This window comes from Grampus griseus (genome assembly GCF_964374135.1).
Source record: "Grampus griseus genome assembly, chromosome: 16".
Classification (NCBI taxonomy): domain Eukaryota; kingdom Metazoa; phylum Chordata; class Mammalia; order Artiodactyla; family Delphinidae; genus Grampus; species Grampus griseus.
In genome coordinates, this window is record NC_139010.1 from 13,347,807 (window position 1) to 13,373,034 (window position 25,228).

General features: G+C 43.7%; 1 protein-coding gene across 5 annotated transcripts; it reads right to left on the reverse strand.

Moving 5' to 3' along the window:
• Nucleotides 1-238: 238 nt before the first annotated feature.
• On the reverse strand, nucleotides 239-21,311 carry HNRNPF (heterogeneous nuclear ribonucleoprotein F). Of its 5 annotated transcripts, none has more exons than XM_082673193.1 (4): nucleotides 21,237-21,287; nucleotides 20,844-20,910; nucleotides 6,166-6,225; nucleotides 239-2,162 (listed from the first exon to the last, which is right to left on the reverse strand). In XM_082673193.1, the coding sequence occupies exon 4, from the start codon at nucleotides 2,109-2,111 to the stop codon at nucleotides 858-860; it is 1,254 nt and encodes a 417-aa protein (XP_082529319.1). In that variant the 5' UTR covers nucleotides 2,112-2,162; nucleotides 6,166-6,225; nucleotides 20,844-20,910; nucleotides 21,237-21,287; the 3' UTR covers nucleotides 239-857. The 5 variants fall into 5 exon arrangements, with proteins under 5 accessions (XP_082529319.1, XP_082529317.1, XP_082529315.1 ...); XM_082673191.1 differs by lacking the exons at nucleotides 20,844-20,910; nucleotides 21,237-21,287 and adding exons at nucleotides 8,150-8,287; nucleotides 9,108-9,206; XM_082673189.1 differs by lacking the exons at nucleotides 20,844-20,910; nucleotides 21,237-21,287 and adding exons at nucleotides 8,150-8,293; nucleotides 9,108-9,199.
• Between the last annotated feature and the right edge of the window lie 3,917 nt (nucleotides 21,312-25,228).

Sequence of the window (25,228 nt, forward strand, 5' to 3'; positions counted from 1 at the left end):
GAACACAAGTCACAGGAAGATGGGACTGTAGGCTTCTACTTTCATACTTTGTAGTCACCATTTCCACTCATATATTTAATGTTTTTAAATCTGAATGTTTAATTTAGCCTCGTTTTAAGAATACAAGGGAAATCATAGTGCTAAATTTTAAAATTCACACTGAAATACAGTAGTAAAATGAAATTTTCAACCACCCAGTCATTTTGCTATTTTTTGGTGAGTATATAGTCTGTGCCAGTCATTGTGAAAAAGTCTTTTTATTTTAAGAAAAAAATTTAGTCAACAAAAAAAATTTAACAAGTTTCACTTAGCAAAATACACCCAAAAGGAAATCACAGTACAAAGAAAGTTTTAAGTCAAGGCCTCACCAATTCCTACAGTATTAGTAATGTGTCTCAATTTTCAAAACTAACTTTATAAAGCTTAAACTTAACCTAAAAGATTTTAAATGAAAATAAACTAGAATGAACAAACATGAGAAATGTTCGTCTTTGAATTAGGGATCTAGCACCTTGAGTTTTCCAAAAAAGCACACCTCCCCAATGTGTTCACGATGATGTGGTGTAAAAGATCCACATTTAACGTACTTAAAACTACTTTAACTCAGATAACATCACTCCAGAAAGTACACTACCAAAATGTTGAGAAAAGCTGAAAATGGTTTTAGTTTACTCAATATAACATGCTAGAAGAAAGTTTGCATGAGAAAACACTGAAGAGGTAATTTTTTAATCCAGATTTTACAAACTCATGGTGCAAAATGGGTCCCACAGCTTCCTCTAGAGTAATAACTGCTTTTCACTGCTTGTTGGCTGCCTGTGAAAATCTGATGAAATAACTCAAAAGCTACTACAAAACTAGTCATATCCACTCATGCTGTTCTGGCCACCATAGCTAGCCGCCGCCCCATAACAGCCACTCACGGATTGGCTCTCAAGGCCACTGTAAGTGGACGGGGTTGACACCCCTATGCCTTGCATCATCTGGCTGCTATATGCCCCGTTGCTGGACCCTGTCGTGGAATTCAAGAAAAGTTCTATGTATCTGTGCTGCATGTTAGCCCTGTCTTTGGACATGGCCGCCACAGCTTCTTCGTGAGTGGCAAATTCGACATCAGCTTCACCGGTCACTCTTCCATCAGGGCCAATCTCAATATGGACTCTCACTGGGTTGAGTGGAGAGAAGAAGTTGTAAATGTCGTTCTCCGTGGCTTTGTAGGGCAGCCCTCTCATGTGGACACAGTGTCCAGTGGTGCTCTGGACAGTGAACTCGCCATCTCCATACCTTTGGTCATACATCCCAGAGAGACAGTAACTGAGGTCTCTTCCAAACAGGTCGGTGGTGAAGCCGTAGCCATCGCTGAGGCCACTGTACTCCTCATAGCCCCCATAGCCTGCAGCACTGTAGGCACCAGACCTCATCCTCTCCAGGCCTGCTTGCTTGACAATGCCGATATACCTCCTGGCTGTGCCAGGCCGGTCATAGGGCCCCGGCCGCTGCACTGACATGAACTTCAGAGGGGGATCCGAGTATGACCTAACTTCTTCCTGACTGCTCTTGAACACCTCAATATACCTGTGCCCTATTCTCTCCTTGTGCTTCCCTAGAGCCTTCTCAGCTAACTCCTGTGAGGCAAACTGCACAAAGGCTTCCCCTGTAATCTTGCCCTCGGGGTCCACAGGCAATGTGATCCCGTTTGGCACGATTTCCAACCCTGAGAAGAACTGAATGATTTCTTCCTTGGTGCATCCAAACGGGAGTCCTCGAAGTCGCACGAAACCATCATTGGCGGTGTCAGCACTGTTTGGACCACTGTGCTTCAACACCCAATCCATCTCGGTTCTGTGGGACTTGAACACCTCAATGTACCGATGTCCCATGCTTTCCCTGTCTTTTTTAAGGGCCATTTTTACATCATCTTCTGATTCAAGTTCAACAAAAGCCTCACCACTCTGCCTGCCTTCTCTAGTGTAGATAAAGTGAACGCCTGCAACCCCATCATGAATTGTGCAGTCGGAGAGGAAATTCTGCACATCCTCAACAGAGCAGGACCAGGGCAGGCCACGGAGCTTGACTACAAAGCCTTCACCTCCCTCGGGGCCCAACATCATGGACACTTGACAGAGCAGACGTCAAACAAACTTGGATGCAGCTTTTTGTGGCTGAAAAGAAAGCAAAAACTACTTTACATAAATTTTCATTTAATATGTATAACAAGAATATACAGTAAATAGTTTCTATTTTACAGATGAGGAAGGATGAGTGAAATTAAAAATGTTAAGATATATGAGCAGAGATTCAATCCTACATCTCTCCAAAAATAGTTACATTACTCACAGATAGATTGAAAATAACAAATTAACAAATTAGGGGGTCTTAAAAAAAAGAAATAAGTGAAACAATAGAGAGTAAAATTTGAAGAGCAAAATAGTGATCTGGAAGCTTCAATCAAGACAAAATCTACAAATTCTTATTATCAATTACTATGAGTTCTAGAAGGAAAGACAAGGGAATGAATTGAGGCAACATTCAGAAATACTAAGAACTTGTCAGAACTACAGGAAAACAGATGAGCTGTATTGTTGCATCGCTAAAGTAAAAGGCAAGGGAGGGTAGGTGTGACCTGGTACTTTGAATACAGAAGAATCTAAATATTGGGCAGGGCATTTTCTTGTTTTATTTAGTCCACGTTATCTGTTGTGATGAAATTTGGTGGTTCATTTAAAACAGCTCCTGTGTGATTCTTCAACTACAAGCCCTACATTTAACCAATTTGCTTGTTTGTGGCAAGACACTACAGAAGCAAAAAGATGTGACAAACACAGGCTATTTTAAATCACAATACAGAATAACATTTCCTGTGACACTGGGGTGAACCAGAATCAGTGTTCTTATCAGCAACAATGATGCAAGGATACAAGACAGCAATGGCTTCCAGAGCCTAAGGAAGTATCATTATTCCTATTGTCAAACCTAAGTGTGAGGTCAAATTAAGACATATCCAAACAAGCAGATTAGTGCATCAGCAATATCAGTTAAGTGTGATGCAAATGTAAAAATCAAATTATATGCTTCTCAGTTTCATATATTAAAAAAGGATCAACTGGGAATTCTCTGGTGGTCCAGTGTTCAAGACTCGGCACTTTCACTGCCATGGCCTGGGTTCAATCCCTGGTTGGGGAACTAAGATCCCGTAAGCAGCACAGTGCAGCCAAAAAAGAAAAGAAAAGCGGGGGAGGGGGGAAGATCATAAAACACATTATGGGGACTTCCCTGGCTGTCCAGTGGTTAAGACTGCGCCTCCCAGTGCAGGGGGTGAGGGTTCGATCCCTGGTCAGGGTACAAAGATCCCACATGCCTCGAGGCCCAAAAAACATAAAACAGAAGCAATATTGTAACAAATTCAATAAAGGCTTTAAAAATGGTCCACATCAAAAAACAAAGGAAAAAATCTTAAAAAGAACACATCACGTTGATCAATGTAACACACATACTTTGCTGTGTTTCACTGAGGGACTACAAAGGGAATGAACTCCTCAGTGTACAAGAGGCGTCACAGGTGCCCTTCCTGACAGGGAAGTGCAAGTGCCATCTGACACCCAAGAGTCCAAACTGAAAAAGAGTAAAGGTCAAATCCATGTAAAGGGCTGTATTGTGAAGAGTAGGAATTGAGTCATCAGATAGCAATATACATATAACAGAGAGACAATAAAAATACAGATAGGACCCAAACTACATTCTTAGTGATCAATGCTCAAAACGGGCACTACTACAAGGAAATTGTTTCATGAAATTGTCATTTCACATCAAGTGTAACAGATGTAGCTGTTAAAGGTAAAAGCCACCTTTTGAAAAAATCTGGGCACGTTGGTCATTATGTAGAAAAATATAAAGCAGAATCCTACCTCAGATGAATCCCAAAACTATCCCAGATGGAATGGGGTATTTACACTATTAGAGCCAACAGATTTCTAAAAACCCCACAATTTAAACAAATTAGAAAGCATGAATGGTTAAGAAAAAGAAAAGCAAACTGCTAATAGAGACACAGTGAAGCAAATTAGAAAAAGATTTAGAAATTTATAAACAAGGAGTTGCTTCTTCTCATAGCTAAGCTTGTTATCTGTGGCTCTGCTCTGTCAACTCCACCTGCCCCAAGAAATCCCCATCTTCACAAATGCTTCACAGAACACTATTTTCCTTGTCAATTAAGGAGATTATCTCATTTCTAACCAACCCTGTAATATACCCCTTCCCTGATACCAAGTCTGTCTCCAGCTACTTGCTGATTTGCTTTCCCTTTCAGTAAAATCTCATCCTCAAAAGGCCTCTACCCACCCCCACCATAAAAAGAAGGGCATGATCTCACTCTGCCAAGGACCTCCTCGGCAAGAAAGGAACATTTTTTTACCTCCATCTTTTCAGTTCCCACAGCAGGATTTAACCATTCTCTCTGGAAATCCTTTCTCCCCATGGCTCTTGGTTTTCCTGTTAATTCCTTAGGCACTCTGCCTCTCTGAGCCCTTCCTCAAGGCTCAACCGTATGCAATCACTGGCCCTTCTTTCTTTTATGCCCCCCCACCCCCGCTTTGTAGGCAGCCTCACCTGATCTTTATATATGTCCAGGGCCAATTCTGGGCTCCAGAACCCAAGTTCCCAGCTTCAGGCTCCCTGAGGCCAAGATTGGTATACACAAACTCTACTCCATAGCACCACCTATGTACCACAAATGAACACAGCCTTTTTTCTGTAACTCTTCTATAGCAGCACCCTGGTCAGCCTTACCTGTCATCCAGAAGCTCTAGAATGAAACTAAAGTAATCCTTGAACAACTCCCAAGCCCTTAAATCCAATGAGCTCATCATTTCTTTGGGGGTCATCCCATTCTCCACCCTAATCCTATTCCTAACCCATACCTAAATTCTATTCAGTAACCCTTGACTCCAACAAGCAATAAATGTTTCTCACAACTCTTCTCAGTCCCTAGCACACTGCTTGGCATTATGATTTGAACTATCAAATCATCATCATCTTTGTGCACTTCCCTCATATCCCTTTCTACTTCCTTTCTTTCTAATCCCAGCACCAATAGCCCTTTCCAGGACACATTCACATCTGATCCTTAAAACTTTTCCAACCCTTACTGCAACCTAATCTGTAGCTCTTTCAAAGTGACTTTATGTCACTCTCCTGTTCTAAGATCTCAGTGGCTTCCCACTGCCTGGAACACAAACCACGGGGCTAAGGGGGTGCTCAGGCCTTGCAGCTCTGACCTGCAACACACGCTCACATCACTTGCATTAAAAAAATATACATCCTCTTATTCCTATATTTCTGTGCCTGCAGTGTGCCAGGCTCTCTGCTGCCTTGGGTGTGACACGTGGTAATTATCTCTCCAAATATACTCCCCCCCAACCTTCTGTCTAGCTAAATCCCACTAATCCTTAAGGTCTCAGCTCAAATATACCACCTTTCCCATAAAATCTTCCCCTTCCACAAATTAAGTCTTACAGTTCTATGATCCCACAACATTCTAGGGAAACAAATTCATGATTTGTTTAAAACCCTTCAAAAATGCAAGAGAGCCTAGCAAGGACAGACTGATCTGTTCCGTAGGTCACTGTGGTCCCACCCCCAGCACAGCAGGCCCAAGATTAGCAAGAGATTAACTGATGGCCAGGTGGGGTGAACACCACTCTAGAATATGGCAGCCTGGTTAGGTTAAAAAAGACAAGCAGGGGGAAAAAAGACAAGCAGGAAACATAAAAGAACACAGACATTTCATGTAAGGACTACTTAAAACGCCCAATATAAAACAATTATAAATATTTTTTGTTTCAGAAAATAATGTTTCAAAAATAAAGTGACTTCTCTGAAGGCAATGTGAGGAGAGCACTCTTCCAAAACACTTATCTATACTTCTAATGTACGTAATGCAATATCCTCATCTTTGCCCTCAGAATCCTCTACATTTGGATTCTTTGCAGACTTACAGTACTTAGAACATTAACTAACACTTGAGAAAGTTAAGAAAGCTGGAGTTCTGCTTAACATTAGATTTACAGCTAGTGAAAAAAAAATTTACTTCACACTCAAGAAAGTGTTCTGTGTCAATAAAGTAAATCAATTATAAACTGAGAAATTACTTTTCTTAAAATAGCTCACCTTAAAGAACAGCGGGGGATGCCCACAGTCGAAGACACTCCAGGCAGGTAACGAACTGTCCTAAAAAAGAGCGATAAGGCCGTCTTGCCGCAGTGCCCCAACACTCCCAGAGTGAGCAGAGCCAGCGGTTCCCCGGCTGGGCTGGGCTCCGGGCTCCCTTCCTCCGGAAAAGCCAAAGCCCGGGCTGTGGGAGGCCGTTTACAAAACCGCGGGGCTGCCTTCAAGAAAGTGCACGCCCGCCAGCCCCCACAGCTTTGAAACGCTTTACCTCTTTCCTAGGGTAACGCCGAGAGTACCAGCCTGGAACCCTCCCACTTGCCCTGAGAGATGTACTCAAAACGCGAATTCTATACGCGAATACCTGAGCGCGCTAAGGCAGTTTAAATATCGAGGGCGGGAGGCACTATCGGGATGGAGCAGGGGCAATGTCAGCGCGGTTCCGGGAAGCCGCGGGCCGGGCGGGGGGCGAGGAGCTGCGGCGCCGACTCGCACGGGAGGCCAGAGGCGTGGCCCGATTTTCACAGGGATGGGCTCCAGAGAAAGGTGGTTTGCTAGAGACTGTTCCAACAGTATTTACAATTTACAAGCATCCCTGGAGGACTGGCTGGAGATACTTCAGACTTTCTTTCCCAGTTTTATGTGATAGCTTCACTTCTTGAGACCTAATGTATTTGATCTAACATTAATCTTTTAACTGAGGAAGAGTGAAGGGAGGAAATGTTGAAATATGCTTTTCAACAGGAAAAACATCAGTACCATCAACCACAGCCATAGGACAAAGCTGTCCCCAAAATACTTATGTCCAGCGAATTAGTTTGAGAATTAAAGCACATTCTTAGTTTTAGAAACGTAGAACTGAGAAAATCAAGTTAATTTCTGAGCCTGCTGTCTTAGAGGTAATATCTGCCTTGCCTTATTAACGTCCTGTAATTATTACACGAGATACTATTTTTGGGGAAAGACCTATATAAATGTAAAGTATTACAATTTAAGAAGTAACAGTTTCAAATTCTCTAGAAGAGGGTTTTCAAGAGGCTTCACCAACCGTCCCTCTCCTCTGTTCCCAGAAAAGAGTGAAATCTAAAGTGTAGAAGCCAGTCATCCTAACGGGCCGAACCCCTTCTGCCTAGGTTTATCCCTGCTCCTGGCTCATTCCAGTGTGGTCCGCACACCAACGGCTGAGGCGCCTCCTCGGGCACGCACACTCGGGGGCGGCCAGAAGCAAGGAAGCCGATTCTCACGAGACTGAACCGCGTCGCACACACAGTTGAAGCGCTGCGGGGGAACACTGGTCGCCCACCCTCCTCCCCGGCAGCACCCTGCAATCGCTGCTGGCGGCGGCGGCGGCTAACAAAATACTGCTCTCGGGTGTTGCAACTGGAGACCGACTGAACTCAACGTACCGAACGGGGGGGACAACCAAGGATCTTACGCGCGCGCCACACACCCGCACACACCCGCAACTGGACTATGACGTAAGTGCGCACACGGACCACCCGAGGATCTTGTCAAAATTCAGATCCTAAAACAATAGATCTGGGCCGGGGTCGAGACTAAGCATTTCTAACAGGCTCTCAGGACTCCTGGGACGGTCTCCAGAACATGCTCTTCCTCACTCTAATATACAGGTTAGGCAGGATTTAGTTCGGATCCAGGTGAACCAATCAAGATAAACAGGGTGCGCCTGAACGCACGGCTGATTAGGTTTCTCTAGGGATCACACGGCGCTTTAAACTGCACCCGCACCGTCTCTCTTCAGAGAGGGGAACTCGGCGGGTTCCCAGCTTCACTCCCTTTATTTGTGTCCCAGTGAGGCCTGAAGAGCATTTCGTCCTCATTTGTAAATGAATTTTAACCTACAGCTGGCAGCACTCAGACTGTTCTGGCTATCTTAATCACTCAGAAAGTTCTACCTCTTAAACCACAGTCCGCGTGAGACCCGGCCTCAGGATTACGCGGTTGACTCTTTGGCCCTAAGACTTACCGCTGAAAGGAGCAGGACCGATTTCTATCTTCATGAAGCAAGCGCGGTTCACAGCCAAAAGACCCCCAATTCCACCCGACGCTTAAAAACGCAGAGGATTCCGGGGAAAGACCAGGTGCATCTCCTTTTGTTATTAACCTGAAACTGAAACTCAACTGGCTGTGGAGAAACGCTTCAAACGAGGCTTGAAAGTGCGCTCTCAAAACCGCGGGCCGGCAGGGGCGCGTCTGAGCGATTTCGGCGGGAAGCGCGGTATGGGTCCCGGACACCAGGCTCTGGCGGAGGCACCGGGACAAGGTGAAGGGGTTCGCTCGGCCTTCACCGGGCGGTCCGACAGTCTCGGGTCGGCCAAGCCCTACAGGAACGCGCGACAACAGGACGCCCCATCCCCGGGCCTGGGCGGGGTCAGCAGGAGCTTCCGGGGCGGGGCGAGCTACGGGTGGGGGGAGGGGAGAGAGGCTTCCCGGGCTGCGCGAGTTGGGGGGAGGGGAAGGAGGTCACGAGGCTAAGGCTCCCCGAGCCCGGAGGTGGAGGGGAGCTCCCGGGGCAGGGGGACTCACTGGAGCAGGAAGAGGTTTCAGACCGGAGAGGGAGGCGGGAAGTGTTGGCGGCGAGGTGGGGAAGAGTTCTCCGGCCGGGCTTCCTGGAACCGCGGGGGGGGGGGGAGGGAAGGCGGAGCTCCCGAGTCAGAGGGGCTCCTAGGGGCGGCGAGGAAGAGTTCGCGGGACCCGAGGTCGGCGGACGCCTCCACGGGCTGGGGGCGGAGCTCCCGGGTCGGGTCGGGGGGACTTCCTGAAGCCGTGGGGTTGGGGGGGGAGGGGAACTCCCGGGGCAGCAAGGGGGAAGAGTTCCGGGGGTAGAGGGGGCGGCTGTGCGGAAAGAGGTGGGGAAGAGTTCCCGAGACCCGCGGGGGGTTGGGGGGAGTGTGGGTGGGGGTCGTCCGCTCGCGGCGGCTCACCACGACGAGTCCGGGGCCTGGAGTCCGGAAGGCCGGCGCGCGGGGCTGCGTCCCGGAGGCAGAGGCCGCGTGACTGGGAGGGCGGCGAGCCGGACGTGGGTCACGGGGTGTAAAGGAGGAAGTGCCACCGACGGGCCCGCCAAGATGTCACCAATGGAAACGCGTCCTGCAGGTGCGGCCCGCGCGGTCGGCCAAGGCAGGAAGTGGGAGGAGGAGAGAAGGAAAGCAACGAGGAAGACCGTTCTGAGTGAGCTCTCAGGAGAGGTGCCAGGGTGGAGAAAAGTCCAGAGTACGGGCGGAGGGGAGGGGTGACCGGCACCAAGCATGTGGAAGGAGAAACCATACAATTTAAATTTAAATTTTTAAAAAAAATCATCTCTAAAGGCAGGAAAGGATTCAGAATGGAAACTAATGAACAAAAGGTAGAACGTCTTTGTGTATACAGTACCATGTTTTGTAGATTTGAGCCTAGTCATGTAAATATTTTTGCACAATTTTAAAAAGATTAATTTTAAAACACGCAATTTTAAACTTCATAACCTAACAAGCAGTTACATTTTATTAACTTTTGACTCAATTCAAATGAACTGGAAAACAATTATAAGGCAATTGCAGTAATCTTAACAGTGACTGACTTTACATTAAGAAATGATAAAATTTTAGTTGTAGCTATGCTGCTGTGATTTTTTTAAAAAGTCATTAGATATACATCTGATGCCTAGAGTCTGTTTCTAAATAATCTGCAGCGAGTCGGAGTATGGATGAAACAACATGGGCCATGATTTAGTAATTATTGAAGCTGGGGGATGGGTACATGGAGTTTCATACTTTTGTCTCTACTTTTGTGTATGTTTAATACTTTTAGTAATAAAATTATCTAACAGGAAAAAGTCTTAATCTATTTACTAGAAACAACGAACAAACTACAGAATTTACAGGGAAAAGGAATGGTTTCTAGGTGAGAATATGATAATGCAGCCTACAAAGCCAGACTGTGGGTACTCAACAAGGACAATAGCCAGCCATTCAACAAAATATCTCCAAGGGAGCACTTACTGAATAAAAGAAATTTAACAGAATTATCAAGGATTCACAATGCATGGGACATATTTGGATCCTGATTCAAACCGGTTGGTCAACATTTATGAGACAATTTAGGAGATACCTGAACACTGATTTTACTTATGTCAGATATGACAGAATTGCAGTTATGTTTAAAAATAAAGGAATTAATTTTTAGAGATATTTTAAATACTTGTTTGTAGGTGAAATGGTGTGATGGCTGGGATCTGCTTCAAAATTATCTAATTCAAAATCCAGCCATCCCACAGAAAGTGAGAAAGACACTAAAAACTCATACATTCAAAAGAAATAAAACAATATTCTGAAGAAAAATTAAGCCACAAAATTGGCTTGTTTTTGGAAAGAGTATCTCTATGGAAATGAGTATCTTGACTGCTTCACGAGCACTTATTTCACTTCTTAAAATCCTCTTCAAAATACATTCTTGGTAATTTAAACGGCTGGCATCCATTTTCTCACTTATTTTATTTGCATGTATTTGTTAAGTAGCGTTACATGTTCTTCCTTGGCTTAACTGGTTGGTGACACTGGCTAACTGGCTAGTCGAGTGTTAATAATTGATCAGTCATGATAGGGTTCCTGCCGGGTGAAGGAACAACATGTACAGAAGACACAGGGGAAAGTGTAATGCTGAGACAGAAAGCACCTCAAAACACCTGCAGCCAGCGGGGAGATCCACGAAAGGGGGAAGCAGAGTAAGATCCTCCAAAGCCCTGAAGGCCTGATTCGGTATTTTGGACTTTATTTACTCTAAGGGAAGATACTTAACTATTTCAAAATGGAATGTAGTATAGAGTTTTGTTTTTCAACAGTCTAGCTGCTCTCTGGAAAATGAATGATGGGAACAGATGCATGGAGACGGGATGGGAAGAAGTGAGACAAGTTTAGGAAGAACTGATGGTACGTACCCTGCAACAAAAACATTGTGGTGGAAACTGAAGCATGTGAAAGGATTTGAGTGATGTGCCGTAGATAAAATTTACCCAATTTCAAGTCATTCATTAACCCAGAAATATTGTGCACTTACAAGATGCAGGTACTGTGCTAAGTCCACAGAACAGTGGACTAAGAAATCAATAAAGAAACAAACAAATGTATGACAAATTCTGAAAACTCAAATTAAGAAAACAGGGATTAACTCACATTGGGGTTCTGAGGAAGTGACATTTAAACAGATCAGAAGCATGAACAGGGGTGGAAATGTTAAACTTTCTCCCCCTGGTAAAAAGCTAACGTTTAAAAAGTAGAAATTAGAAGACCATATTATTCTATTTTTCCTTTGTATATTACCTACTTATTTCCCCCAGATACTTGTTCAAATTATTTACGTTTTTAAAATGCAGCCGCTTGTCAGGATATGTTTTGGTGTTGGCTGCTTTGTAAAAATATTTTTATTTTGTGGTGAATCCTTTTAATCTTTATATTCAGTTCTTACTAAATTCAAAAAAGAGAATTTTAGATATCGTTTCTGCTACTGTCTTTTTTCCACTTGAGGAGCACACATGGGGTCTGGGGAAGAAGCAATTCCCAGTCATGGGACAGTATATGAGCAGAGCCCAGATTCCTACTTGTTATGGATGTTTTCCTGTTCTATTGGAAACTACATTAGAAACCTCAAGACTCTTCCAACCCGGCAATTTTATAAAGTCCCAATTCAGTGGTTCTTAAACATTTTTTTGCTGTCAGGGACTCCACCTGAGAATATGATGTAGGTCTGGATCAACTTTTTTTAAAAGTATACCCACACACACACACACAACTGTACCTAAATTTTCAAGCAGCTCATGCCTCTCAAGTGTGAGAACTCTGATCTAATTTGTACAACATACCAAGTTCAACACATAAAACTACCTAAAGGCTATTAAAGAAAAGAGAAGCTTTAAGATACAAAGTACTATATATAAAATAAACAAACAAGGTCCTACTGTATAGCACAGGGAACTATATTCAATATCCTGTAATAAACCATAAATGGAAAGGAATATGAAAAAAAATATATATATATGCATAAATGAATCACTTTGCTGTACACCAGAAACTAACACAACATTGTAAATCAACTTCAATTAAAAAAAAAGAGAAGCTATAGGTGGGGTGATTAAAGTAAATGACATTTTAAATGTTCGTTGCTATTACTACATTTTTATCCATCAAAGAAAATATAATTTGTAAGCAACAGGAAAGCTGTTTTCCATTATCTTTTAGCTATTAGGCTCTTTAGCTTACTGTAGCTAAGTCTGGGGTAATATTACACTATTTTCCTCAGTGTTCATTTCTCAAAACGTGTGTTAACTAAAAAGCAAAAATAGTGTTATGTTAGGTAAATTATGTCTATAATGCTTGTACTGAAATTAACACAAGGGACAAATTATTAGCCGCCATAGAACAAGAAATCATTGCTCTATTATTGATTGCATTAGTGACTCAAGAATCAAGATCTAAAGTTACAACAGAAAAAAAAGTATCAGGTGGGGTGTTCATAAAAAGCAGGTTGGAGGTTCCAGGGATTTCCCTGGTGGTTCAGTGGGTAGGACTCTGCACATCCAAGTGCAGGGGGCCGGGGTTCGATCCCTGGTCGGAGAACTAGATCCCACATGCATGCCGCAACTAAGTCTGCATGCCGCAACTAAAAATCCTGCGTGCTGCAACTAAGGCCCGGTGCAGCCAAAATAAATGAATAAAATAATTAATTTTTAAGAAGAAAGAAAGAAAACGAACCCTCCAGTGTTAAAGATAAAAATCTGTTCTCCCCAACTGAGGGAAATATTTTGTCATCTGTGTTAATGAATGCCCACAGCCCCTTCAGGAGGCCTAGAGCTTCCTCCTGGGTCTTACTGGAGAGCTGACATCTTGTCAGGTCCCCTGCAGCTGCCATAGGAGTGGAGGCAGCTGTAGCTCCTTGTGCTCCATGTTTGCTGCTCAGGGGACGGTAGCACACTGCCCCGGGGAGGTGGGGGGGGGGGGAGCGGGGCGGGTAGAGAACAGAGCCAAGAGGAGGTAAGGAACATGACAATGTACTTGAGAGGGGTTCCAGCACCAGAATACCACAAATCGGACAACGGCTTAGAACAGCAGACAGTTTTCTGGGAACAAGAAGTACTGTACAAAACTGTAAATATTTTAACGGAAAAAATAACAAGCACTCTCAGATACTTGATTACAGAATAAAAAACTTTCCAGTGCTAAAAATTGAGTTTTGAATTTATAAAGTTAGTAATGAATTGAAAGAAAAGGTAGAATGTATTGAAAGAAAGGGTAATGGCTTGGAAAACCAAGTGGAAGAAATAGCTCAAAACAAAGAAAAAAACCCAGAAACAATGAGGGGAAAAAGATGAAATTCAGAGGAGTAAGAGATAACATGAGACAGGAGAAACAACATGTGAATGATAGGAATTCCAGAAGGAGAAAAAGACAAAATGGAGGCGAGAACAGATAAAGAATGGAAGGAAACTTTCCTGGCTTAAGATAAACTCAGTGGTGTAGTTCCCAACAGATACTTTAAAAACACACAACCCAGGCATATGATGGTAAAAAAAAATTTAAAGTACAGAGAAAAACTGCTTTGGAAAAAGAACAAGTTAGGTACAAAGGATAAAAATGTGGTACCAATAGCCACACACTGCTACTGAGCACTTAAAATGTGCCAAGTACAAACTGAGATGTGCCCTAAGTGATAAAATTTAGTACATATAAAGTGAATTGCAGGGGATTCCCTGGCAGTCCAGTGGTTAGGGCTCTGCGCTCTCACTGCCAAGGGCATGGGTTCGATCCCTGGTGGGGGAACTAACATCCCACAAGCCTCTTGGAGCAGCCAAAAAAATATTAATAATAATAATTAAATTTAATTTCAATTTAAAAAATTAAAATGAATTGCGAACAAGAACCTAAAACCTCAACTTCAAAATATTGATTACATATTGAAGTGATACTTTGGATGTGTTGAACCAATCAAAATATATATTAAAATATACTTTATTAAAATATTTTCCAACGCATTCTATATACAAGGCCAGTATTAATTACCCCCTGTTATGGGCTGACCATTATGTCCCCAAAATTCACATGTTAAAGTCCTAACCCCCAGTACCTCAGAACGTGACCAGGTTTGGATATAGTCTTTACAGAGGTAATTAAGTTAAAAATGACGTAATTAAGATGGGCTGTATTCCAACATGAAGAAGGGGAAATTTGGACACAGATAAGCAGAGGGAAGACAGCTATCTATAAACCAGAGAGAGAGGTATGGAACGATATATCCTCTTCCTCAAGCTTCTTAGAGGGAACCAAACCTGCTGACACCTTGATGTAGGACTTCTGGCCTCCAGAACTATGAGACAATAAATGGTTTAAGTAACCAAGTCTGTAGGACTTTGTTATGGTATCCCCAGCAAACTAATACACTTGTAGATATCAAAACCAGACAGACATTGCAAGATAACCCCTTATGAGTACAGACACAAAATCCCAACAAAATACTAACAAACTGAATCCAGCAACCTGTAAAAAGGATTATACACCGTGAACAAGTGGGATTTATCCTAGGAATGCTTAAGAATGCTTAAGGGTGTTTCAACGTAAGAAAAGGTACTGGGGCCATCTGCAGCCACATGGATAGACCTAGAGATTATCTCACTAAGTGAAGTAAGCCAGACAAGAAAGACAAATATGATATCCCTTATATGTGGAATCTAAAAACAAAATGAAAACAAATAACTTATTTACAAAGCAGAAAGAGACTCACAGACATAGAAAACAAACTTATGGTTACCAAAGGGGGGGGTGTAAATTAGCAAGTTGGAATTAACATACACACTCCTATATATAAAATAACCAACAGGGACCTACTGTATAGCACAGGGAACTATACTCAATATTTTGTAATATCCTCTAAGGGAAAAGAATCTGAGAAAGAATACACATACGTATAACCGAGTCACTGTGCTGTACACCTGAAACTAATATATATTGTAAATCAACTATACTTCAATTTAATTAATTAAAGAAAATATACTGAAATTAGATAGTGGGGATGGTTTTTACAACTTTTTTACAAAAAAAAAAAAGCACCTCTGAACTGTACCCTTTAAAAAGGTGAACTGTATGGTATGTGAATTACATCAATTATTTAAAAATTTAAATCATAATTCTATTGGACATAATTCTATTGGACATCATAATTCTATTGGACAGCACTATTTTTTTTTAAACTGGGTGATCAAATGTTTATTTTAATTCTTACAAAATACTATAGAAACCCAAACTAAACAGGTATGTACATGTACATATGTACAAAATTTTAAACTTCTGAAAAAGAATCTATAAAAGTAGATGGTTAAAATGGAAAACAAACAAACTTAAAAAAGATTTAAAACCAGTACTATGAAGCTGATTTCCTCAAAGCAAAGTAATTATAATTTTAAATTGCGGGCTGTGGCCGGTCTTCTAGGCTTATTGTGGACAGCACTATTCTAACCAAATATTCATGTAAAGCAGAAGAGACCTCAATTAGGGGAAGATGAAGAATGGAGATGTCAATGATGGACCATCTTTGCATGTAGATAAACTTAAAAGGAGAGAGTGTGGTAGGAATTTGTAAAATATTTATACTATATGAGGATTTTTGTAAAAGGCATACTGTAAGGGAAACATAATAGTTTAGAATTTTCTTCATTCTTGTCATTTTTTCCCCTTAAATGATTATCGCTTTTTGTGTCCTGTTTAAGAGACCTTTTTCCTAGCCCAAGGCCATGTGGATATTTTTTTTTTAACTTGAAGCTCTGTTGTTTCCATCGATGTTTTTTTTAACATTTTGATCTACAATAAACTAGGAATTGATTTTCCAAGAGTTTTAGAATTAGTTTATCAAGTTTCACAGGCTAATTTCATTCATGAACTCACATTAAAAATTCCTAAATAAACATTAGCCAACCAAATCCAGCAATACACAAAGCTATTTAATACAACATGACCAAGTTGGATTTATTCCAGGAATGCAACTTTAATTCATCATTTCAAAGTCAATCACTGATACTGTCACATTAACATATTGATGAAGGTAAAATATGGGTTAACTAAGAATTTTTCATGTTTCTAAGAAATACCCTAAATAACAGAAGAAAAATAGACGTGGATGAATTGTCTTTACACTGGCAGCAGGGAAAACTTTCCTGACCATGACTCAAACCCCATAATATAGAAAAATACACAAATACACACACGTAAACAAAACAACCTAAACTTCTTATGCATGGCTAAAAATACCATAAGCTAAGCAAAATACCAATGATAAAATGGGAAAGACATTTGCAATTTATTTCCCAAAAGTGTTAATACCCTTAAGGTACAGAGAGAGCTTCTAAAGAGAGAAACAAAAAGTCCAACAATCCAAAAAAGAAAATGGGCTAGAGGTATGGACACTTGACAGAAAAAGAAATGCCTTTAAACACGAAAAGATGCTCAACATCACCATGTAAGATAAATTAGAATTTTAAATGAAACAACATTTAAAATACCTATCACACTGGCAAAAATACAAAAGTTTGACAACAAACCTGCTTGGAGAGGCTGTAGATCAGCAGACACTCTCAGATACTGTTTGTGGAAATATTAAATGGTTCAACCCCTATGACCAAGAAAGTGAAAAGACGCCTGCAGAGGCTATCCATTGCAGCACAACCCAATTGCCCATCAGTAGAGATCCAGTTGAATAAACTTTGACGGATCCACCTAATGAAGTATTACGCCTTAAACCAAGGAAGCCAAAGACCACTGAAATTGTGTCAAGAAAGGAACCAATCTGAAAGGCTCCCATTGGCCAAAAATTGAATAATTGGAGCATCAAAGAGAATAAAAGAGAATAAAAGAGAATAAAAGCTACAGTGGATTAAAGCACATCCTATATGTTAAAATCCATGACTTCATAATGATACCAGAAAAATTAGTGTCTAAGGATTCAATTCATTATGCTGGATATGGATACTAAATATAAAAAAGGAATCAAAAACTTAACCTGCCTTTTATAAGGTACATCTTAGAGTAATCAAATGATTAACAAAGAAAATTTCCTCTCTACAGAAGTACACCTGCTAATAACTGAGAAGGAATATTGAATTAAAATATCACTGATCTGGAAACAATCAACAAAATAATGCATTCAGAGAACGAACATCAACAGCTGCTAACATCACAAAGAAGGAACACCAACCAATACGTGCCTCTGGCAGGAGTACACAGCACCTCCCATGCAGTATTTCAAAATAAAATCTCAACAGAATCAGGATAGCCTGTAGAGGATAACTACGATTTTACAGGAAATGCAGAGGACAGAGATTCAAACACCACCATGGGAATGCAGTCAGAAAAACCCAGAGTGTGGGGAAGGAAACCTACGTGACACACAACCTGATTGTTCAAAGAAAAAACTTTTAAGAATAGAGAACCTTTAGATCGTCACTGTCTAATAAGGTACCCTCTTGTCATACTTGACATGTGGCTGGTACAAATTGAGATGTGCTATAAAATAAGCATACACTGGATTTTGAAAGCTTAGTTCAAAAAAAAAAGCATGAAAAATGTAATATAAAAATTTACTGGGGAAAAAAAAATTTATTGGGGGACTGCCCTGGTGGCGGGCACAGTGGTTAAGAATCTGCCTGCCAATGCAGGGGACACGGGTTCGAGCCCTGGTCCGGGAAGATCCCACACATGCCACAGAGCAACTAAGCCTGTGCGCCCAACTACTGAGCCGCGCTCCTCAACAAGAGAAGCCACCAGGATGAGAAGCCTGGGCACCACAACGAAGAGTAGCCCCCACTCACCGCAACTAGAGAAAGCCTGCACACAACGAAGACCCAACGTAGCCAAAAATTTTAAAAAATAATAAATTAATTACAAAAATTTATTACATGATGAAGTGATTATTTTGGGTCTATTTTAGATATATAACATGTTAAACTAAATTACTAAAGTGAACTATGTTTCTTTTTATCAGAAAATGTAAAATTATGTGGCTTGCATTATATTTGTTGGACAGTGCTGCTCTGTCTTAAAACATAACTTAAGAGATATATATCTACTAAACATATAATGACCTTGTTCGGATCCCAAATCAAACCAACCAGCTATATAAAAATATTTATTACACAATCGGGTACATTTGAACACTGGGTATTTGATGATATCAAGGAATTATTATTTCTTTAGTTGTGATAATGGTATTGTGATTATATTTTAAAAGTCCTTAGAAATACAAACAAATAGTTAAAATAAGCCAGGCTGGTCTTAGATGAACCTGGTTCTCCCTTTGCCCAGTCTTTTGTCTTCCACAAGAATCTTTGCTCAGGGCAACTAATTAGGGGCAGCGGCCCTGGCAGAGAGGACTGTCCCTGTCAGATAGATCTGAGTTCCAGTCCCAACTGTGTTCCTAGGACACATCTGCATGATGGGAATACAGTAATACCTCCTTGTACACTGGTCTCGAGCACGTGATTAGAAAATGTGGTCAAGCACCTAGCTCTGTGTGTGGATCCAGTACGGGTCAATTAATGTGTTTCTACAAAGAGCCTGAGAGCCAGAGCTCAGACTGGAGAGGGCAGGTTGGTGGGAAAGTCACCTCTGTGGAAGGAGGCCCCCTCCCACTTCTGTACCCCCTTCAAGCACCTACTCCAAGGGCACGCACCACGTGCCTCCACTCTCCCTCAGTTTGGGCCATATTCAAGAACTAACTCTCCTCCTAATCAATCCTTTCCCTTAAATCAATTCACATTTTTATTCGAGTTATTTTATGTTTAAAGGAGCCTTGTAGCAATACTCAAGTGAAAACCAGCCACCTGCCAGTTAAAAACAAAAAGCAAATACTACAAAAAAGAATGTTACTAAAAGACAAAACTAAAAATAAAAAGGAGACCATAATATGGAAATCATAAACCTAATTAATTTACAGAAATGCATATAGGAAGATGAGATCCCCAAGGGAAAGGCTGGACCTGCTTAACACCAGTTATAAAGCAGTCTCTCTCAATATTCATTAAGAGCAGAAATTTAAAAAAAAAAAAAGCAGAAATTTACTCACTTGAAAATGATGAAATCTTGTCTAAAAATTAGCACTGAAAACATTACTTTTCACTGATAGACCCTGACACTTTTGTCTAACCGGAGAACTCGAGGTATTTTCATTCTTACTAGAAATTCAGAAACAAATAGTTAACTTTTAAAAACGTGACTAAAAGTAAGAGTGAGAATTATATTAAGATCGATAGTTTCGATGATGTCCTTCACTAAAAAATTATTTGCAGCCTTCCACTCTCCGGGTTCCACGAGGGTCAGACCAGCCGAGGACCGCCCCTAACGTCTGCCGCCCGGGGCCCCTCCCCCACCTCCACCGCCGCCCGACTCAGGCGGTTCCGGGAAGCGGCCGCTCGTGGGCCCCCCGGAACCTCGAGAACACTTGTGAAGCATGCTGGCTCGTCAAGGCCTCGGGGAAAAAAACTGCCGGAAGGGCGTCCCGCGGAACGCGCGGGGCTCGCCTGTGGCTGGGGAAGGGGTCGGGGGGGGGGCTCGCCTGGGGTTGTCTGGCGGGAACCTGTGGGGGTCCTCCGAGAGACCCTTTAAGGTACAAATTAACGGAGAGGGGCTGCAACCCCAAGCGATTCCGTAAAAGACCGGGGCCCAGGGCCGGTCGGGTCCCCGAGACTCGCGCAGCCTCCCCTAGGCCGCCCGGCACCGCCTTCCGTGAGCCACGCGGGGACAGGGCGGCGGAGGCGCGGCGCGAGCGCCGGCAGCGTCCAGAAGTTTCTTGGGCGCAGTCAAGAATCAGCAAAAGTACATTCAAAGATAAAAGAAGCACAGGACAAGGAAAAAGAAACGGCCGAATTAAGTTCGCTTAGCAGAAGTGTGGTCATCAGACAAAGACAACGAGAACCAAAGAGTTTCAGCCAAAATACAGACACGATACCTCTGAGAGCAGGAGACAAATGCAGACAAGGGCTCAGGGCACATACGCCGCACGGAGAGAAAGAAAAGGCCGCAAAGCTCCGAAGTGGAGGCTCGGCGAGCGGGAACGTGGGAGGGGGGAGGAGTCAGGTACCCAACCAGTCTTGTGCAAGTCGCGGACGCGTTCAGCCACGTGCAAGTACCGCTTTCATTTTAAAATGAACCCCCTCGCACGGTCGCCTGGTTTTCTCACCCTACTCCTGGCAAGGGCGCTCGGCTCTGCTCCCTCAGGAGTCCGCACGAGGCTATTCTTCCCTTCGTCGCTTCGGACTCTGCCTCCCCGACCCCAAATCTCAACCCCGCGGTCCAGTCCCCGAACGTAAGGCCCTTGACCTCAGACCCACCTCCCCTAAGCCCAAAGCTTAGCCCCGCGGTCCCCACCCTCAGTGGGCCGGGTCCCCGCGTTCAGTACTCAGTCGGTCCCCGGGTGTATGGCCCCTGACCTCAGATCCCACCTCCTCCGACCCCAAATCTCAGCCCCGCAGTCCACAACCCCCAGTAGGCCCAGTTCCTAATCGGTCCCGGGTGTGCGGGCCTTCACCTCCGATCCCGCCTCCCCTGACAACCAAATGTCAAGCCCTCGGTCCTCCATGGTAGGGGTCCCATTCCCCGGCCGCTCCCCGGTATGCGGGCCTCGGACACGCCGCCCGTCCCACCCCTCACCTCGGGCTCCAAGTCTCCACGCCCCCGCTTTTCTTCACATCCGGCACCTCGTCGTCCCTCTGAGCACCTATAGGAGGGTGGAACGCGGGGGACTTGGCAGTTGTAGCTGAGGCAGTTGAAGCTTGTTTACCATCACTATGGAAACCCCTGGCAGCGCGCCCCGGGAGAGGGCCCCCCGGAGAGGCTGGGTCAGGCGCGCGGCGGGCCCGAGGCCACAACTCCCGTCCGTCGTGCGCACGCGGCGCTTCCGGAAGACCTTCGGCTCTCGGAGTGCCCTGCCCTCCCTCGGCCCTGCGCCCAAGCACCCGGGAATAGCAGCCCCAGGAACCCGCGCCCTCGGCCCGCTCCCGGCTGCCAGCGTAACCGCGGGCCGGTTTCCCTGCAGAACCCTACCTTTTTCTTCAGAAAGACGCGGCGTAGTCCCACTTCCAAGACGGAGCCGGAAAGACGCAAAGACCACGGCGGGGCGGGGGCTCTGAGGCGGTCGTCCGTGGGCGGGGCCGAGAGGGCGCATTGTGACGCTCCCAGAGCGGAGCCAGGGATTGGCCGGCCAGGAGTAGGGCGGGGCCAGGGCCTGAGGACCGGAAGCGCTGCGGGAAGGGGAGGGGTGGGACGTGGGCGAGTGCTGGTCGGGGGAGGGGAGGAATTGTGGGGCACGGTTGAACCTGTAAGGATACTGACTGGGAGAGTCCCCCAAACAGTGAGCCCAAAGGACGCCCGGATTGAAGACCAGGGTGACAGAAGAAAATGAGAGTCATTTCCGGACGAGAGTGAAGAAAGAGGGAACCGAGAACATCGGACACCGATAAAGGCGGCTCCGAGGGCAGGGTTTAGGGAGGGATTAGCAGGTTGACTGAGGTTGCTTACGTGACTATCACTTGGGCTGAGAAGCCCCAAGGTTTCTGAAGGTGACCCTCAAGACGCCGAGACAATGCACAGTGTTCAGTGAGAGCCCCTGAGCCGACTGGCTGGATGGTAGCTGAAATGGCTACCCTGCCTGAGGCAGTGGAACAGATTCTTTAATGTGTTCTGGGATTAATAATTCTTACCATTTTATTTTTGTAGTCTCCATAAAGAGGAAGATATAAATGCACTCATTACTGGTGAAGCAGAAGATTATTTTTAAAATCACCAGTTAAATTAAGGGGATGCTTGGAATAGGGCCAGATTATGAATGGGCGACCATAGTAAAGGAAGGAGCAGTTTGTCAAAAGAAGCTGATTCCAGGAAAAAAAAATGGGAAGAGTAAAAGGAGGAGGTGAAAATGTACTAGAAAACTGATGAGGCATAATTTCAGAGAACAGGTCCTACAAAAATCAAATAGGTATTCATAAGAAACCCAATGACTCCATCACAACTCAGGCTGTAGAAAAGTCTGTTTCTGGAGAGAAAATGCAAGTAGCTAATCTGAGGCAAATATTCAAATTATACCCCCCCCCCCCAAAAAAAAGACTTCAGAATTTAGGGACTGAAACCAGGTCCAAGAAGACATGTTCATGCAATCCACTAAGAGGGCCTCTGAGCCATGGGGGCTTTTTTTTTTTTCTCGGTACGCGGGCTGCTCACTGTTGTGGCATGGGGGCTTTTTGATCCCCTCAGCAAGTCTGACAGTTCTCCAGCATTCATAAATGATGCATAAATGATGCAGGCCTCTTTGAGGCCTTCTTTAATGAAAGAATAGGGCTTTGGCCTGATGATGAGCCTTCCCCTGCTCCTAGGGAGTCCACTACAGTATCTTTTGCAGGTGAGCACCAGCACAGTCACATGTTGGCCCTCGTCCACAGTAAGGGTTGGGATAGCTCAGACTGGTGTCACAGATCCCAGACGTTTTCCACAGATAGCCATCTCACCTCACCAATTGGAGGATGCTTGCGCGCACCCGGTCCCCTTGGACTACCTCCTCAGCCGCGGGGCTTTAGAGGCCTCCACCTTTTCTTTTCACCTCTGTGTCCGCAAAAGTGTCTCACCTAAGCTCTGAAATCGAAAAAGACACATTTGTTCGATTCTTACAAGTACCTGCACCGAGGTGCACCTCTACTGTCTGGTTTAAAAACAGTTGAGGGACTTCCCTGGTGGTCCAATGACTAAGACTCTGCCCTCCCAATGCAGGAGGCCCGGGTTCAATTCCTGGTCAGGGAACTAGATCCCACATGCTGCAACAACAACAACAAAAAATCCCTAAGGGGGCTTCCCTGGTGGCGCAGTGGTTGAGAGTCCGCCTGCCGATGCAGGGGACACGGGTTGGTGCCCCGGTCCGGGAAGATCCCACATGCTGCGTAGCAGCTGGGCCTGTGAGCCATGGCCGCTGAGCCTGTGCATCCGGAGCCTGTGCTCCGCAACGGGAGAGGCCACAACAGTGGGAGGCCCACGTACCACAAAAAAAAAAAAAAAAAAAAAAAAAAAATCCCGTATGCAGGAACGAAGATCCCGCGTGCCTCAACTAAGACCTGACGCAGCCAAATAAATAAATAAATATTTTAAAAATAAAGTGAAGTAAAAACAATTGAATTCAGCACAAATGAAAATCACCCCAAGATGTATCCTCTTACAGATTGACCTGCCTGCTTATTTCCTGTTGTTAATATACAGATTATTATCACAGATTTAATACCTTTTAATAAGTATTTTTTTAAGTTTTAAAAAATAAGCTCATCTCTGGAAACCACTCATCCACAACAAATGGTACAGAGGTTTGTATTGTCTAGAATTTTACAACTGATATCCCTTGAAAGAACAATTTGCCCTTTAAGCTTTGATACCCCCCTCCCCTTCTTTCCCAGGAGTGCGCCTGGATAGGCAGGATCACCAAGGCTCAGAGGAGGCTCTTACTCAAAATCCCGTTATCTGTCAAACAGCAGTGGCAGTAACAATAGTGAATATGTATTGCACCTTCACTGTGCTTTGCACTATTAGGAGTACTTAATCTCATTTAAGCATCATAGCAACCCACCAGTAGATGTTACTATTATCATCAACACTTAGTAGAAGGATACAGAGGTATAGAGTTGTTAAGGTAACTTTCCTAAGGTCACTCAGCTTGTGGATAGCAGGTCTGACCATTGGGCTAAGGCACTCTATTTCCAGGGTCTTGCACTCGTTAAAATGCTGCACTCTCAAGTGCAGTGAGAGATAGGTCTCTCAGGCTGGCTCCCAAGCCCCTTCTCTGCCTCCCTTTCCCATCTGAAAGAAGGAAAGAATGAAGTGAGAAAACAATTGAACTGCCCAGCCACAGTATAGGTCCAGTCCAAATGTAATGATTCTCCTTTGGTGCTGTAGTAGCCAAGGATGAAGGATAAGATAACCTAGGTGAGATGCCAGCAGGCTCAGCGGTCACAGCCTTGTGTGATCAATTTTCTTGACCAATATAGAAAAATGTACCTTTGAAGCAGCACGAATGCTTATTCAAGAAATAAGTCACAATAGCCAGGACATGGAAGCAACCTAAGTGTCCATCAACAGATGAATTGATAAAGAAGATGTGGCACATATAGACAGTGGAATATTAGCCATAAAAAGAAACGAGATTGAGTTATTTGTAGTGAGGTGGATGGACCTAGAGTCTGTCATACAGAGTGAAGTAAGTCAGAAAGAGAAAAATACCATATGCTAACACATATATATGGAATCTAAGAAAAAAAAAAGGTCATGAAGAACCTAGGGGCAAGATGGGAATAAAGACACAGACCTACTAGAGAATGGACTTGAGGATATGGGGACGGGGAAGGGTAAGCTGTGACAAAGTGAGAGAGTGGCATGGACATATATACACTAACAAAAGTAAAATAGATAGCTAGTGGGAAGCAGCCGCATAGCACAGGGAGATCAGCTCGGTGCTTTGTGACCACCTAGAGGGGTGGGATAGGGAGGGTGGGAGGGAGGGAGATGCAAGAGGGAAGAGATATGGGAACATATGTATATGTATAACTGATTCACTTTGTTATAAAGCAGAAACTAACACACCATTGTAAAGCAATTATACTCCAATAAAGATGTTAAAAAAAAAAAAGAAAAGAAAAAGAAATAAGTCGCAATAGCCAGGACATGCAAGCAATCTAAGTGACTATCAACAGAGGAATGGACAAAGAAGATGTGGCACATATATACCATGGAATATTACTCAGCCATAAAAAGAAATGAGATTGAGTTATTTGTGGTGAGGTGGATGGACCTAGAGTCTGTCATACAGAGTGAAGTAAGTCAGAAAGAGAAAAACAAATACTGTATGCTAACACATATATATGGAATCTAAAAAAAAAAAATTGTTCTGATGAACCTAGGGGCAGGACAGTAATAAAGACACAGATGTAGAGAATGGACTTGAGGACATGGAGACGGGGAAGGGTAAGCTGGGATGAAGTGAGAGAGACATATATACACTACCAAAT